The 15,136-nt window shown below is 34.5% G+C and overlaps 1 protein-coding gene across 1 annotated transcript in view; it reads left to right on the top strand.

The window, feature by feature from the left end:
- The window catches only part of RYR2 (ryanodine receptor 2), a 375,829-nt gene that overhangs the window by 337,855 nt on the left and 22,838 nt on the right, over positions 1 to 15,136 (top strand). The window contains exons 87-93 of the mRNA XM_051615046.1: positions 5,801 to 5,881; positions 6,816 to 6,904; positions 8,412 to 8,540; positions 9,914 to 10,018; positions 11,050 to 11,131; positions 12,593 to 13,896; positions 14,287 to 14,351. Of these exons, the coding sequence (XP_051471006.1) occupies positions 5,801 to 5,881; positions 6,816 to 6,904; positions 8,412 to 8,540; positions 9,914 to 10,018; positions 11,050 to 11,131; positions 12,593 to 13,896; positions 14,287 to 14,351 (1,855 nt within the window). The remainder of the gene's footprint in view (positions 1 to 5,800; positions 5,882 to 6,815; positions 6,905 to 8,411; positions 8,541 to 9,913; positions 10,019 to 11,049; positions 11,132 to 12,592; positions 13,897 to 14,286; positions 14,352 to 15,136) is intronic.

Genomic DNA, 15,136 nt, shown 5'->3' with positions numbered 1-15,136 from the left:
GTGAGCCCAGTATTTGCAATGGATGAATGTTAAAAAAAAAAAAAAGAGAAGAAAAAAGTATATCTATACATACACAAATCCTTGTGCTATAGTCCTCCTGTAGTATTTCTGTTGTGTACTGAATGTGGCTTTATCGCTGCATTGATTTGTGAAATCACAGGAAATCAGTGGTGGATCCAGTGAGGATTTGAGGGTGGTTAGTAAGGAGAGACTTGCCGCTGGCTAGGTTTATCTAATGCAGTCAGGAGTTGATACAAGAAAGAGGTGGTGCATTGCTAATTTAGAGGAATCAGTAATGTTCACAGGTGGTTCTTCCTTGCTCTGAAAGCTACTTGATGTGTTAAGATTCCTACCCCTCACAGGCTCTTTACTTCAAGTAATGAGCGAGCTTTTTAAGAGCAGTTGCCTTGAGATTGTTGCTGTCACCATCAGAAATGAGAATTTAAAATGCAAAATGTGTATTCCATCCAGCAGAAACAATAAGCTCAAACAAGCTCAAACACAGCAGATGTCTTTTCATTAGCCAAATGTTGAGGAGGGGGTGATCTGGATTTTTATTTGTTTTCTCCATGGGATTTTTTTATTTGGCGGGTTAACAAAATTCTATGCTTCGGGTGATGTGTTTTCATTTTCTTCATTACTGAGCTGCGGCAATGTCAAGATATCATAATCATGCTAGGTCAAAGACTTCTTGACACAAAAGGATAATATTTGCTAACAGCACCTTTTTATGCATTAATATACAGCTACTGAAGATTCGAGAAAACAGAACAAAGAAAAGCTAAAGCAAAAAACACTGTATTTTTCCTTTTCAGGGTTACATTATTCTTGATATTATGCTACCTTCAAGTAAGAACAATATTCTAATATTACAAAGCACACCTTTTTCAATTCCTTGAAAAGTAGTTTGCACAAGAGCTGCACAGGTACTGGTATTAATACCTGACAGCATTATGAAAGCCCAGCCAGTGTGTTTGTGGGGAAACTCCTGTAGTGAACAGTTTCAAAGTATCCTAGATTTTATGGGCTACCTTAAATCCTATGTCTGTTTGCAATCCTATGAATAACCATCTGTAAATACTACAAAGGAAGTACCAAAGATGTGAAATGTTTCCTCCTATTCCTTTTTCTGAGGGAGATACTTACCCTATAAGTAATTAATTACTCCTCAATTAAATACGATTTTATTGATTCCCAAGGGAATGATGGGGTGTAAAATGTGCACTGTAGCCTGTTTCTCATGTCATCCAAATGAGTTTACAGCCTGTAAGCCTGAAACTATTCTGGCCAAAGTAAAACTGCAGTTGACACTTACAGTAATAGTCAACTTTTCCTCAAGGACAGGAAAAATGTTGCTTCTGGTCCCATGTCAACCTTGTCAATAGGCAGAAAGCCCTGTACTGAGTCAACATGGATGTGAGATTTATTGCTCTATTCCAACTGTTTCTTTGTGCTGTCCACATCATAAGCTCCTTGTCCTGATATTCCTCTGACTGCTACTACCTTCCCTTTCCAAACCCTGGAACCCCCACTGGTAACAACATTGATGGTTCTTTAGCAAATGTGTTTCTTAATTGTTTGGGTTTTTTTGTGATGTCCTCAGTGTTGTTTCTTCTGTATGTATTTTGTTTTGATTGTTCTGTTTCCTTTTTAAAAAAGGAGAGTTCAAAACCAAATGCTTATTATCTTGCAATATTTTTTCATTTTTCATTTACCCGTCCAACTCTCTGCTATTTCACTGCAAGTCACAAAAATCTTGAAAGTGCAATGTTTTTCTCCTTTGGAGAGGTTTGTTTTACTTGTCATATGAAGTAAAAAAATTAAGATGTAAAGTTTGTACTCAGATTTTTTTTTTTTTCCTCTTTTTGTCAGGAAGGCTCTATTTTTATTTTTTATATTTTAATTTTCTAATGTTGTATGATGGCATTATTTTGCTTCTCCACAAGTTCTAAGAAGGATTGTTTAAATAAAATACAATTTTAAAATGAAATTGGATCTGAAAGTAGATTTTGAAGGTCTTTCTATTAAACTGACTGAATGGTACATGTAATTGAATGAACAGTTATAGTAAAGGTTGTTTTCAGCTGTTAATGCAAAATGAATAAATATTCTTTTGTTCTTCACCAACATAGTCCCATAGCATCCCCCACAGCGGATGTTTAAATTCTGCATGATCCACTGTAGCCTATATTGCAGGGATGTTTTCCACCATTATATCACTGTACTTGAATCAGTGTTTACATTTAAAAGGGAACTTAGGTGACTTCAGTTCAGAGAGCTTGTAATGCTTCTCTCTGTGAGAAAACAAGTGCTTTTCTTATTTGAATCAGATTATGAAGAAGTCAAAGGCATATAGCACTCACAATCTAATCCACTATTGCCTGGGCCTTCTGACAGAATAAATTCACTTGGTTTATAAAGGGAGAGCTTTGTTCTTGCTTGACAGCCATCTAAAAGGAGCCCTGTTCCTTTCTGAAAGCTGAAAGAATTTGTGTACTTCATATCCATGCTTCTAAGTAATAACAGAAGTCAGATCTTTCTTGGTGAGGATTAAAAAAAAAAAAAAAAAGAGAAAGAATTATTAAATTTGGACACATGCACTTTCAAGGAAACAGCCATTTAAACCCGTGTATTTCTTTTTCCATCCAATCTATTTTTTATTTCCTAAACATGATAGTTCTGTTCCTATACATCACAAACACCAGCTACCACTTTTATGAAAAATACAGGTATAAAGCCATCATGTGCTTAGCCATATCATTTACATACAGTATGAGCAATGCATTTACATACAGTATGAGCAATGGCAGCATTTTAACATCTACTCAAATATATGCCAGAATAGACATAATATCAATAGAAATTAAAGACCATGGTTTTGAGGCAACCTAAGTCATACTATATGCAGTGTGTTTGTTTCTGAGTACATTATATAACAAATCTTTGTGTGTACTGGCATGAATTTGTGTGCACAGCAGCAAAGGTTATTCTCTTAGATCTTATAGAGAGAAATGGATCTGCCCTTCAGTTCTGTAGTTGCTAGTGAGACACGTCTTGCAGTCAGTAAGCAATATCTGAAAATTAAAATTCCTGTGAATACTAACATTGATTTTAGTAAGATTTTAAGCAGCTGCACAAATTGAAAACCAGGATTATTTTAAATCTTAGTGTGGCCAAGCTGTTTGAATAGGGTTTTTTTCTTCATTTTGACATATATAAAAATATTTCCAAAAGGAATACACCTGTCAGCTTATGTGAAGTATGATGTACATAAAAACCTCATTTCGCAGAATTTTGCAATAGCTTGTATTCATCTGGTGGTTTCTTTACAATGGAGGTAATTAAGAGACCCTTAAAAACCCTTCCATTATTAATATTGGAATTTATTTTATAAAAATTTCTAAATTCCAGTGGGTGTACTAAAAGCCAGAAGGTTACTTCATAAACTAACCTATATGATCATTTTAGCTTGAGACTTGTTTTACTCTTTGTTCTGAAAAATCTAACTTGATAAGAAGGCAAGAAAAATAAAGGTGAGAAAATATTTAACTGTAACTTATTTTTTTTTAGTTTTAATCATACAAACAACTTCAATTCTGTGATAGCTTGATATGCTAGAAATACATGATTGGGCCCTTGATAGACTTGATTTTTCCAACCGCTATAAAGCAGCAACTCTCCTTCTATGTTATTTTTTAAATCATTGCCGTCTCAGCAATCAAGCTATATGCATTGCATGTGTGAGGGAAAAGGCTCCACCAAATATTTGGCTTTCTATAATGCTTATTTTTGCAAAATATAAATACCTGTCTAGATCAACAAAGCATGTGACTCTAACCGTAACTTCAACCATGAGAAGAGTTGAGTTAAATTTTTAAGAAGTGACTAATCCTACAGAATATTCTACACTGGCCTTTTATTAGCAACATACTAAAGTATCTCACAGGGCTAAACCTGCATATCATGTTAAATAATACACTTTTAAGTGCCCAGACGCCTCTTGATTTTGCTTTTTTGTCTTTTCAGGTGTATAGTGTATGTATACATTAATCAGGACTGACAGAAACAGTAATTTATTTTATTTATTTTATTTATTAATTAAATACGTCTGGAATTAGAGGGAAGAGCATTTTATCTTTCCCTATGTTACAAGAAGATGTGTTGGCTTATACTTTGGTGATATGTGCTCTTAATATCAAACAGTATGTCTTGATGGCAACAGGAAAGTGTGAAATTCTTTCCTTTAAAATATTAATATTATTTTTCAAAATACTTTTGCTTCCAAATCCTACCACTGTACTGAAGCTTCTTCCTTCAAAATGGACTATAGACTGATAAATCCATTAGATTGAACTTGTAATCTTTCATGACATTATGTGAGGTTAAACTACTCACCATGTTAATTACTGTATGTATTCCAAATTATACTAAATACAGCTTAAAATTAAGATGTAATAATGTAATTACAATAATTCAATAATTTGTAAATGTAGACATTTACAGTAGATTTATCCACCAATATAAACAGTATGTCAGTAACTGCTGAAGTATTTATTATTGTCAGGAACCTTTTTGAAAAAAAAATGGGTTTTTTCTTTTACATTTTAATTAATTTACTCACTCTTCAGGTTCCTTCTGTTCACGCACTAAAAATACTGTCTTTGTAGACGTGGGATTTTGAAGTTGAGATAAAAGCCTGAACTATCTTCTCGTTACAAAAACCATCTTCCAAATTCTTGTGTGGTTTTCTTACAATTTATCTCCTTTCCTTCTGTTGTCTTGCACTTGGCCACATAATCAAATGATGCATATTCTTAAAGAGCAGTTTTTATGGCTTCCCTTTTTGTTGCCATACACATTCCAAATGCTTTTGTAAAGTCCTAAATGGGAATTTTCTTACTTTAAATAGGTGGCCCTTATTGTTTTGAACACCTATTGTGTTGCTCACCTGTGTAATTTTATTAGCTGTTCTGTATTTTCCTCAGTTATGATTGTTCTCCTGTGTGAATGGTTGTTCCTCCTCTTCACATGTCAGTGTACAAAGTTAACTGTATGTATTGATGTAGCTGAAATAATGGTATGTAAGTTGAGGGCTTTTTAGTGAACTGTTTCCTGTGAAGAATCAGGCAAATAATTTGAAACTTTATACATTTGGGTATTAGCTATTTTCCAAAAATTGAACAGAAGAGCCTAATCAGTAAAGTGCATTGGCATTTTTTCCTAGTTCATCGTAAGTTTATTACTTCATGTATTCAAGGAAGACAATTGCCTAGTATCCATTTTGTGTCAGCAGCAGATACTAAATTATCAGATATTTAATCTTAAATCATTCTTGAGAATGTACATAGCTGTAGATTTTGTGGGTTATTTTAGTGTTTAAAATCGAATTGTTTATTTGGGGGAAGATTTTCATTACTGTTTGATTAGATCTCTTTCTGTATTTCGAAGTACCTTTTTTGTGATGAATGGAAACCAAGTTAATCCAATCCTAACCTTTGTATGTAATACAGCATTCATGCCAAGCAAAGCCAAAATAGAATGTAACTAATGGATTCTTTGTAAAATGTTGCCAAGCTCATGCTGCCATATTTATAAATAAAAAAATAATTTTCATAGTTTATTTTTTCAAACCAAGCTTATCTGCCAAGCACAAGTCATATGTGCTTCAGATAGATTGGTGGTTATACATTTTCTCTCTCCTCCTCTGTTTCTTAAAATTAAATATGGAGATTTACTTCAGGGGTCCTGGGGTCGTACTTGGCAGCCTGTGATAATCTGCTTCTATCTGGCCTTTCTACAGGAGAAAAGGTGATGCAGGATGATGAGTTCACCTGTGACCTCTTCCGCTTCCTTCAGTTGCTTTGTGAAGGACATAATTCAGGTTTGTGGGCAGGCTGCCAGGCAGCTAAGCAAAGGTGATGGTAAATAAAGATAAAAGCTCTTTGTTGCTGAATGTTTGGCAGCCTTCATAAAATATTATGAAAAGTGGAGTAGCTGCCAGAGTGCACATGAAAGGAAAATATTTAGTGGAATTAGATTGGCAGGTTTTTTAATCAGCTTTACCTTTGTAAAAAAGTTATGGTTTCCAAAATGATGAATTTTGGATCTTGACCTACTAGAAAAGGTATGTTTATGTATGAAAATGTACATGGTTTATAACTTCTAGTCAGTGAAGATTTAGAGGAAAAATATAACAGGAAGATGTATTTATTGTTCTTTGGAATTTGCATGATTTCTGGTGTGTACTATTTGGCTTTAATGTCAGTTATAATTGTATGGGAAATTATAACATACAGAATACCTTTCTTGAAGAAGTAGCATCTATTTTAAAAAATACAGAATTTCAAAGGTTTCCCTGTGTTTTCTGGTCATTATTAGGGAAGAAAAATAAGAAGAAAAAACGCCAGTATTTTTAAGCCATTGGACATATGACTTTGTAGTCAGGAATTATATAATCATGTTATTTAATTTTGGTTTTGCTTGCTAAAATACAGATCAGATGTAATTATATTGATGGAGTTCTAAAAACATAAAATTACTCACAAATTAGATGAAAATAAGACCAAGTTAAATTCTACAGATGAAACAGATAATCAAGCTTCTGGCTTCAGAAGTTCACTGGTATGTGATCTCTGCAGTATAATGCTGAAACGCTTAAAATGGTTTGTTGCTAAAAAAAAGAAATATATGTATTTTTAAAATCCCTTCCTTTAAGCTGTACTTTCCTACGTCAGGTTAAATCAGAGTTAATTTGCAGTCTTGTAAATCTTTAACAGATTCATAAATTAAAATTAAACTTTTATTTGAAATTTTAGATTTTCAGAATTACCTGAGAACTCAGACTGGTAACAACACAACTGTTAATATTATCATTTCCACTGTGGATTACTTATTAAGAGTTCAGGTAGGTTAACTCATATACCAATCAGCTAGATTGCAATAATGACTTGCATCTATAAAATATTTACCTTTTCTAAAAAAATTAATTATTTCATATATTTTAATCATAAAGCAGAAGTTTTTATGTAGAAACACAGAATTTCTTAATTTCTCTGGAATTTACTCTAGCAATACATGGTTTGCTGCTGCAAAAGTTCTGTTTACAGCAAAATCCCACTTCATCCTTATCACAAGATGTTCAGTTACCAAATTTGCCATGACATTTATTCTGGTAACTGCAGCCTATGTTGATGAGAGGCTGTAATTCTCTGCTGATTAGAGTTATTACTTTGTACTGTGAGAGTCGAAAGAGGCAAAAGTTTGAAAGACTGATTTCAGCCGTTGTATGCAATAATGAGATGGAGTCTGTTAAGCAACAGAGCAGAGAGAGGGCAGTTATATGCTGTTACCGGTGTACACCATCAGGCAGTTGTTGACCTAGTCTACCCTGTGACTGAGAATTGTTTTGTATTGTTCAAGTTAAGCTTCAGCCAGCTGCTTTTTATTCTGTGTTCTGCTTTTGTCTGAACTCTGGGCTGCTGTATGGGTGGCATGGAGTGAAGTATAAGAACAGCACATCATTTTCTAAGGAGGAAAAAAAATGGTGAAAAGTAAAAACAAAAGGCTAGATTATAAACCCTTCAAACCTCTAATTTGAATTCTTTCCCTAATCTTTAAATAGGAAAACCTTACGTTGTCAGAACCCAATAGAAAGTAATTTAAAAAAAAAATCTAATTTGTTTCCAGATTGGAGCATGTGAAAGACATGAAAATTTATTTTGCAATAAAGGTTAATAATTTTTACCTATTATTGTCATCTTTCTGAAAATTACTGTGCATAATAATATATTTGTTGTGCCTGTTTTTTCATTTATCTACTCAGTTTTCCCTTTAGCCATTTTTTTTATTGATCTGAGAATTCCAGGCTTTGAAATTTGGTGGGTTTTCAGTTGCTGTTATCAAAGTTGCTTTTTATCTTTATGCATTCTGTAGAAGTCGTAGGGACAATACTATTATTGTCATTCCATTACTTGCTTTGTTGAAACTTTAATAAGCTCGCCTTTCGGGGAAATGGAAAGAGGAATCATGCACACAAAACATTTGCTTCCACTATTGACTAGGTGTCAAGCATGGAGTATAGAGATCATTTAGTGAGCAGCACGCAGCAAAGTAGTGCTACTGAGTACTCCTTTTCAGAATGCATGTGGTTGTATTTCTAAGAGCAGATACACACAGCTCTAAATGTTTATTTATTTAAAAGTTTGTTGTGTTATGTTGTTGGGTTTTTTATTATTTATTTCAGTTTGTTTTCAGATTTATTCCCTTGGGATGAAACTCAAGGGTGAGGGGGGGTGAGGGTAGGGCAGGGAAGAGTAATTAAAAAAACCTTTGTTATTTTTCTTGTCTTGGTGAATAACTTGTTATAGGCAATTAATTACATAATTTCTGTGCTTCTCACAACTGTTTTTTAGGAATCCATTAGTGATTTCTATTGGTATTATTCTGGGAAGGATGTTATTGATGAGCAAGGACAACGAAATTTTTCCAAAGCCATCCAGGTTGCAAAACAAGTTTTCAATACTCTTACAGAGTATATCCAGGTAAATTAGTTTCATTGGAATTTTATGGATTTGGAAGAAAATTAATCATATTTCTGGCATGAAGACATAAGGTAGCTAGATAGGATATAGACAGAAACAGAATATAAATGCGTTTAGGCTTCAGCATTATTTTAGTGCATTTTTTTAAGTAGGAAATGAAGTTTTGAAATAAATTTATAGCTTTCACCACTCTTTTGGAATCTTAGCAATTTAGTTGAATTCACATAGTAAATAATCGTCCTTTGTTGTATGCAAGATAACAGAGGTTATTTTATTTTGTTTAATATGGCCTAGACTGCAAGTAGTGTTATCCACTTTAAAATACTCACTTTTAATCCACTGAAAAACTAAGGTCAATGCAAAATATATTTGCTATTTAGTCAACAAAACATTAGATTTTATTTTCTGCCAGGAATATGGCTGTTTTAAGGCATCAATGCTGTTTCAAATACATTACATTTGAGGTGGACTCTGCAATAAATGAGACTAAGATCAGTTCTGTCAATACAACAGTATAGCAATTATTCCATGATATGCTAGGAATCCAGTGTAATTTATTTCTTAATTAATACCCCATGTAAATCAGTTAACAATATACAGTTTGTTTCTGCATATAACAAGCAGTTTAGGGAGAATCTCATTAGACTGTTAGGTGTCTATTGTATTGTTTGAGTTCCAATGAAAATCATTAGGAAAATAGTATTATATCGTTCAGGAGGATGAGATATGATAGAACACGACTGAATAAATATGAGTAGTGGCAGCTTATATGCATATGCATACATGCATTTAATGTATACACATTCAGCAAATCACAAGCAGCAATGCTAGGTGGTAAAGGTTTTGTTATCCTTTGAGGCTTCAAAAGGTTTTCTATTCCTGCTTTTTCAGAAGCTGGAATTTTTGGAAGAATACTCTCTGTCACACTGTTCTACAACAGCTAGAATACACTTTGGGGGAAAAAAAGTCAGGAGTCTTATTTTCCAATCCATTACACCAATTTTGCATTAATATTCTGGAAAATTATTATTGGTTTGCACAACTACATAGGAAAGAATCAGGTTGAAAATTTCTACCCCTTTAGCATTTGCAGTTTAAAGTTACATACAGATATACTTTATGTAGTTCTGAATTAGTAAATTAGGACTTGGCTAAAACAGAGTGAGAAGGATTATAAGGAGTAAGTATTGCTTACAGTCAGTGGTGTCATTAAATAGATAATTCTATATATGTTTAATTTTTCATAGCAGTTTCTAAAGGACAACCCCCAGCATGCACTGTCTGTCTTTCTTATCTTCCTTCCTATGTCTTTTTACTGTCTTGTAAATAAACTCTGCTTTTATTTTATTTTGTTGTTGTTGTCTGAACAATAGGGACCTTGTACTGGCAATCAACAAAGTCTGGCACACAGCAGGCTATGGGATGCTGTAGTTGGTTTTCTTCATGTGTTTGCCCACATGCAGATGAAGCTGTCTCAGGTATCTTTTTGCTTTACTTTTTAAATGACTAACTTTTTTTTCTAAAAAGCACTTTTGAAGCAAGATTTAAATAGGAACAAAACTGATTCTCTACTTTGCTTGGAGTTCGGTTTTTGGGGTTGGGATTTTTTGTGATTTTCCTTCTCTAGTCTTGTACTAGAAAATGAAAGTAAAGTTTTCAAAACAAATTAACAAAGGTCATCCAGGTTGAAGCAACTTTTTAGGTAAGAAAATTTATAATGAAAACTTATAAGATGAATAAGTTAAAAAGCTTTTCCAACTTGTGCTGTTTTTAGTCCAAGATCCAGATTGCCATAAAATACCTTGTATTTGTTGTACTAATCACTGAAGTCAAGCAATGCCTTATCAACAGCATGATGCAATAATGTATCACTGAGGAAGAAATTAAGTAGTTGAATAAATCTGTCCAGATAGAATCCAGGTTGAAGCAAAGCAGTAAACTTGATAAGCCAAATGAGATAAAAGATGGCCAAAGGAATCGATATTGTATCTATTTAAGGATAAACTAATGGAACTTCATGAATATTTGGAATTTTATTTCAACTTTTCTTTCTCCCCCCAAAAAAGTTCAGTGACTTATAATGGAAACAGTCACTTTGAATCGTGCTACACTTTGAGCTCTATGTGTTGCAGCCTTTATTTTTACAAGTCTTCACAGCTGTAAACTTGAAAAGCGACAATATTTTAGCTGACATGAAAGATTACATAGGCATCGTCTGTGAGCTTGACATACCCAGTTATTGTTTTAAATTTATTTTTCACCTTAAGTTTTCACTTCGTCTTTATTAAATTACTGTCTTCTAAACAGATGATCATGTAAATGTTTGATCCTGTAAAAGCACTGTCAGTAATCAAGCAATTAAATGTATTTTCACTGTAGTACCAGCTTTGACACTACTAGCTTTTTAATTTCTAAATTAATAATTTTTACAAGATGAAATACGCGTGCACATATATAAATGTCAAAGAAGTTAATGGATATCTTATTATGTATTGTGTTAATTATTTAGGATTCCAGTCAAATTGAATTACTGAAGGAATTAATGGATCTTCAGAAGGATATGGTTGTCATGTTGCTGTCTATGCTGGAAGGTAGTTAAAATTTTTTTTTGAATCCACTTTCACAGTAGCTCTACAAAAGTTTTTACCCTTGTGACTTTATTCATGTGAGAAATAATGCTCCTCCTTCCTTTTGGTTTTTAATTTTCATGGCACACTTTTGAGAAGAGTTGTTAGGGGTTAAAGCAAATGGGACATTTACATAGTGTAGTTGATAAAGTTTGTATTAATTCTGAATGTCAGAATTGTAGAAAATCCAGCTCTGGCAGAAGTTTTACTTTGTTCCCAAGAACTTGGCTTCTCTTTTGGCTTATGTCAAAATTTTTTTTACTAATGAAGCTGTAATCCTGAGTTCTAGGAAGTGAATAATTTATTAGTAATTTTATTAAAACCTTTACTACAATGTATTTATTTTGGTAGTGATCCTAGCCATAAAAAACAGGCTTTGATTCCCCTAGTGACTAGGTCCTTTATAGCTAGTACCTGAAATAATATTTTTTCAGATAATGGGATCATCATCAAGAAATACTATTTCCCTGTGGGCATCAGCTACGGGCCGCAGGCGGCCTTGATCTCGACACACTACAGCTGTGCCCTTGCCCATTAGAGAAAAACATGTTTGGGGGAAAAGAAGGTATGAGAGAGATACGGATTTGTGTTGACATTCTTGTAAGAAAATCTAAGAAACTTGTAACCTATCACAAAGTAAGATAGAATGCATGAACAGAAGCTGCTAACCAATGGGAAGGAAGCGTAAGGCACGGGGACAGGAGAAAAAGGTATAAGAATGCGACGTAACCTAATAATAAAGGCTGTTACTTGTGACCATCATGGCATCCCGGCCCCTTGCTCCGCCGCATTTCCCTAGCTCCTTTACGGTATTGTATTAATGCTTCAAATACTAGACTAACCAGACACATAGAAGATCCAAAGTTCTTTTTTTTTTCTTTTTTTCTTTTTTCCCCCCTTTTTGCTTATCTCATTGCATTTATTTTCTTGAGAGAAATGAGAGGACAGTAAATGCAGCATAGGTTGCAGTGTAGCATGCATTGCTACTGCTTTGCTTTATAGCAGGTCATGGGCAAGGAAAACAAATTCTTAGTATTGTAGACTATGCTTCAGGAGGAGCCTACTGAGCTTCTCATCTGAACTAATGTGATGCTAGTTCTGTATATGTTGCACTATAGTAAAATTCATAGTATGCTGCCTCATGTTTACTACTATATTAAATGTAACAGATGTCTCTCTGTAGGGCTTGTTAGTTCTTCCTTTCTTTAATGGCAAATACTTATTTGCTTGTGTTTTTTCCAAGTCTTATGGTAGCTCTATTCGTAAAAGATTTTTGATTTTACAGCTAGCTTTCTCACATGAGTGTATTAGCCAATAATTGATCGTTCTCACTGTCTGATTATTTCACTAGTGATTATTATACTCTTTTCTTTGCCAGAACATTTGCTGCTATCAATATCTCTAACTTCATGTCGTCTCATCTAGGTAATGTCGTGAATGGAACTATTGGCAAGCAGATGGTTGATATGCTCGTGGAATCATCCAACAATGTGGAGATGATTCTGAAGTTTTTTGATATGTTCTTAAAACTGAAGGATTTGACGTCTTCTGATGCATTCAAAGAATATGATCCTGATGGTAAAGGGATAATTTCAAAGAGGGATTTTCACAAGGCGATGGAAAGCCATAAGCATTACACACAGTCTGAAACTGAGTTTCTGCTGTCATGTGCTGAAACAGATGAGAATGAGACTTTGGACTATGAGGAGTTTGTGAAGCGATTCCACGAACCTGCCAAAGACATTGGTTTCAATGTTGCTGTTCTCCTGACCAACCTGTCAGAACACATGCCCCATGATACCCGCTTGCAGACTTTTCTTGAACTTTCAGAGAGTGTGTTGAATTACTTTCAGCCTTTCCTTGGACGCATAGAAATCATGGGCAGTGCGAAGCGCATTGAACGAGTTTATTTTGAAATAAGTGAGTCAAGTCGGACTCAGTGGGAGAAACCTCAAGTAAAAGAGTCAAAGAGGCAATTTATATTTGATGTTGTAAATGAAGGTGGGGAGAAAGAAAAGATGGAGCTTTTTGTTAATTTCTGTGAGGATACCATCTTTGAAATGCAACTGGCTGCCCAGATCTCTGAGTCAGATCTGAATGAAAGGTCAGCAAATAAAGAGGAAAATGAGAAAGATAACCCTGAGGAACAGGATCCTGGAATGGGTTTCTTCTCTCTTGTGACCATGAAGTCGGCATTAGTAGCTCTCAAGTATAATTTAATGACTCTTATGAAAATGCTGACCATGAAGAGCCTAAAGAAACAGATGAAAAAAGTGAAGAAAATGACCATGAAGGACATGGTCATGGCTTTGTTCTCTTCCTATTGGAGCATTTTGATGGGCTTACTACATTTTGCTTCTAGTGTTGTCCGGGGCTTCTTTCGCATCATATGCAGTTTGCTGCTTGGAGGAAGCCTTGTAGAAGGAGCAAAGAAAATCAAGGTGGCTGAATTGTTAGCTAATATGCCAGATCCCACTCAGGATGAGGTCCGTGGTGAAGGAGAAGAGGGGGAGAGGAAGCCAACAGAAGCTGCATTGCCTTCAGAAGACTTGACAGATCTGAGGACTTTATCAGAAGAGAGTGATCTCCTTTCAGATATATTTGGTTTGGATTTGAAGCGAGAAGGTGGACAGTATAAACTGATCCCTCACAATCCAAATGCTGGCTTGAGTGATTTACTCAGCACTCCCTCCTTAGCTCCAATGCCTGAGGTGCAGGAAAAAATCCAGGTAACTCTATCTTTTAGATATTCTCTCTATATTTCTCTTTTATATGTTATGTATAGTCTTGAAACAAAGCAAAGCTTCCATCCATATTTTCCTGAGTTTTGTGATATGTTTTTTTAAGGAATCACATATAATTACTGGTGTTTCATCTCTCTGACATCATAAACTTGAATTCCCAGGCACTTGTCTAAGTACATGGTGTTCTGATTTGCTTTCAATTCAGCATTAAAGTGTCTCTTCATTAATCTGAATTGGAGGATCATCTTCTGAGTTTCAAGTGTTGTTTTTTTTTAATTTTATTTTAAAGCCTAACATTCTGCACTGTGCATTCTTTTAACTAACTCTGTACTATACAATAGTTTTAGACACTTTTTAAAATCTGACTTTCTGTAGGAGCAGGTGAAAGAAGATGAAAAGGAAGAGAAGGAGGAAACAAAATCTGAACCTGAAAAAGCAGAGTATGTATTTAACCTGTGACCTTGTGAAATGTGGTTTGTTTCACTGGAAAAAAAAGCCATCTTGATTTGTATTTATTTCTTTGTCTTTAATTTTGTGTCCATTCATGTTCCAAAGTCAGAACTTCTTTTAACCATCCTCCACAACTGTGCACATTTTCAAGAAAATGCCATGTAAATAGCGTTATTCCGAGAGTATGAATTTTTCTCTTCCTGCGTCACTCTTTGTAATGTGGATTTATTTTATAGTGTAACTTTGTGAAAGAGAGTGACTTTGGAAGGTCACTTCACTGTTGATTGCTCCACTTGACTGTGAGTTGCGGTGATGTCTGTATGCTCTGTGAGGAGTACAGTGCTTGGCACTTTTTGCTGACCTGAAGCCACTCCTAACATAATACAAACTTTCAAGTGGAAGTTTGTGGAGTGTGTTCTAGTAAGAGAAGCAGCTTAGGACATCAGTTATTCTGTTTCTAGATAGATACAGAGAAATAAATAATGCAACTTAAAAGTTGGCTTTCAGTCTGGTCTGGCTTCAAATGGACTTCTGTGATCCTTTCATCTGTCACGCTGTCAGGTCAGATTAACTTCTAAGATAATTCAAAGTTTCTTGGATCATGCAGCCCACCAACTGTGACTTTCTGTAATCAGGCAAACATGGTGATGATCTTACATCTAATGTTGTCAAGCTTTCTTATTCCTGTCTCCTTCTGGAGTGGGTACTTCCTAATTCCTCATGTGGGATGAAGTACAGAATTTAAAACTTGAGGTTTATCTTGAAAATGCAAGAA

The sequence above is a fragment of the Apus apus genome, chromosome 3, assembly GCF_020740795.1.
Source record: "Apus apus isolate bApuApu2 chromosome 3, bApuApu2.pri.cur, whole genome shotgun sequence".
Classification (NCBI taxonomy): domain Eukaryota; kingdom Metazoa; phylum Chordata; class Aves; order Apodiformes; family Apodidae; genus Apus; species Apus apus.
Note: the sequence above shows the minus strand (reverse complement) of the source record. Positions and strands in the feature narration are given on the sequence as shown.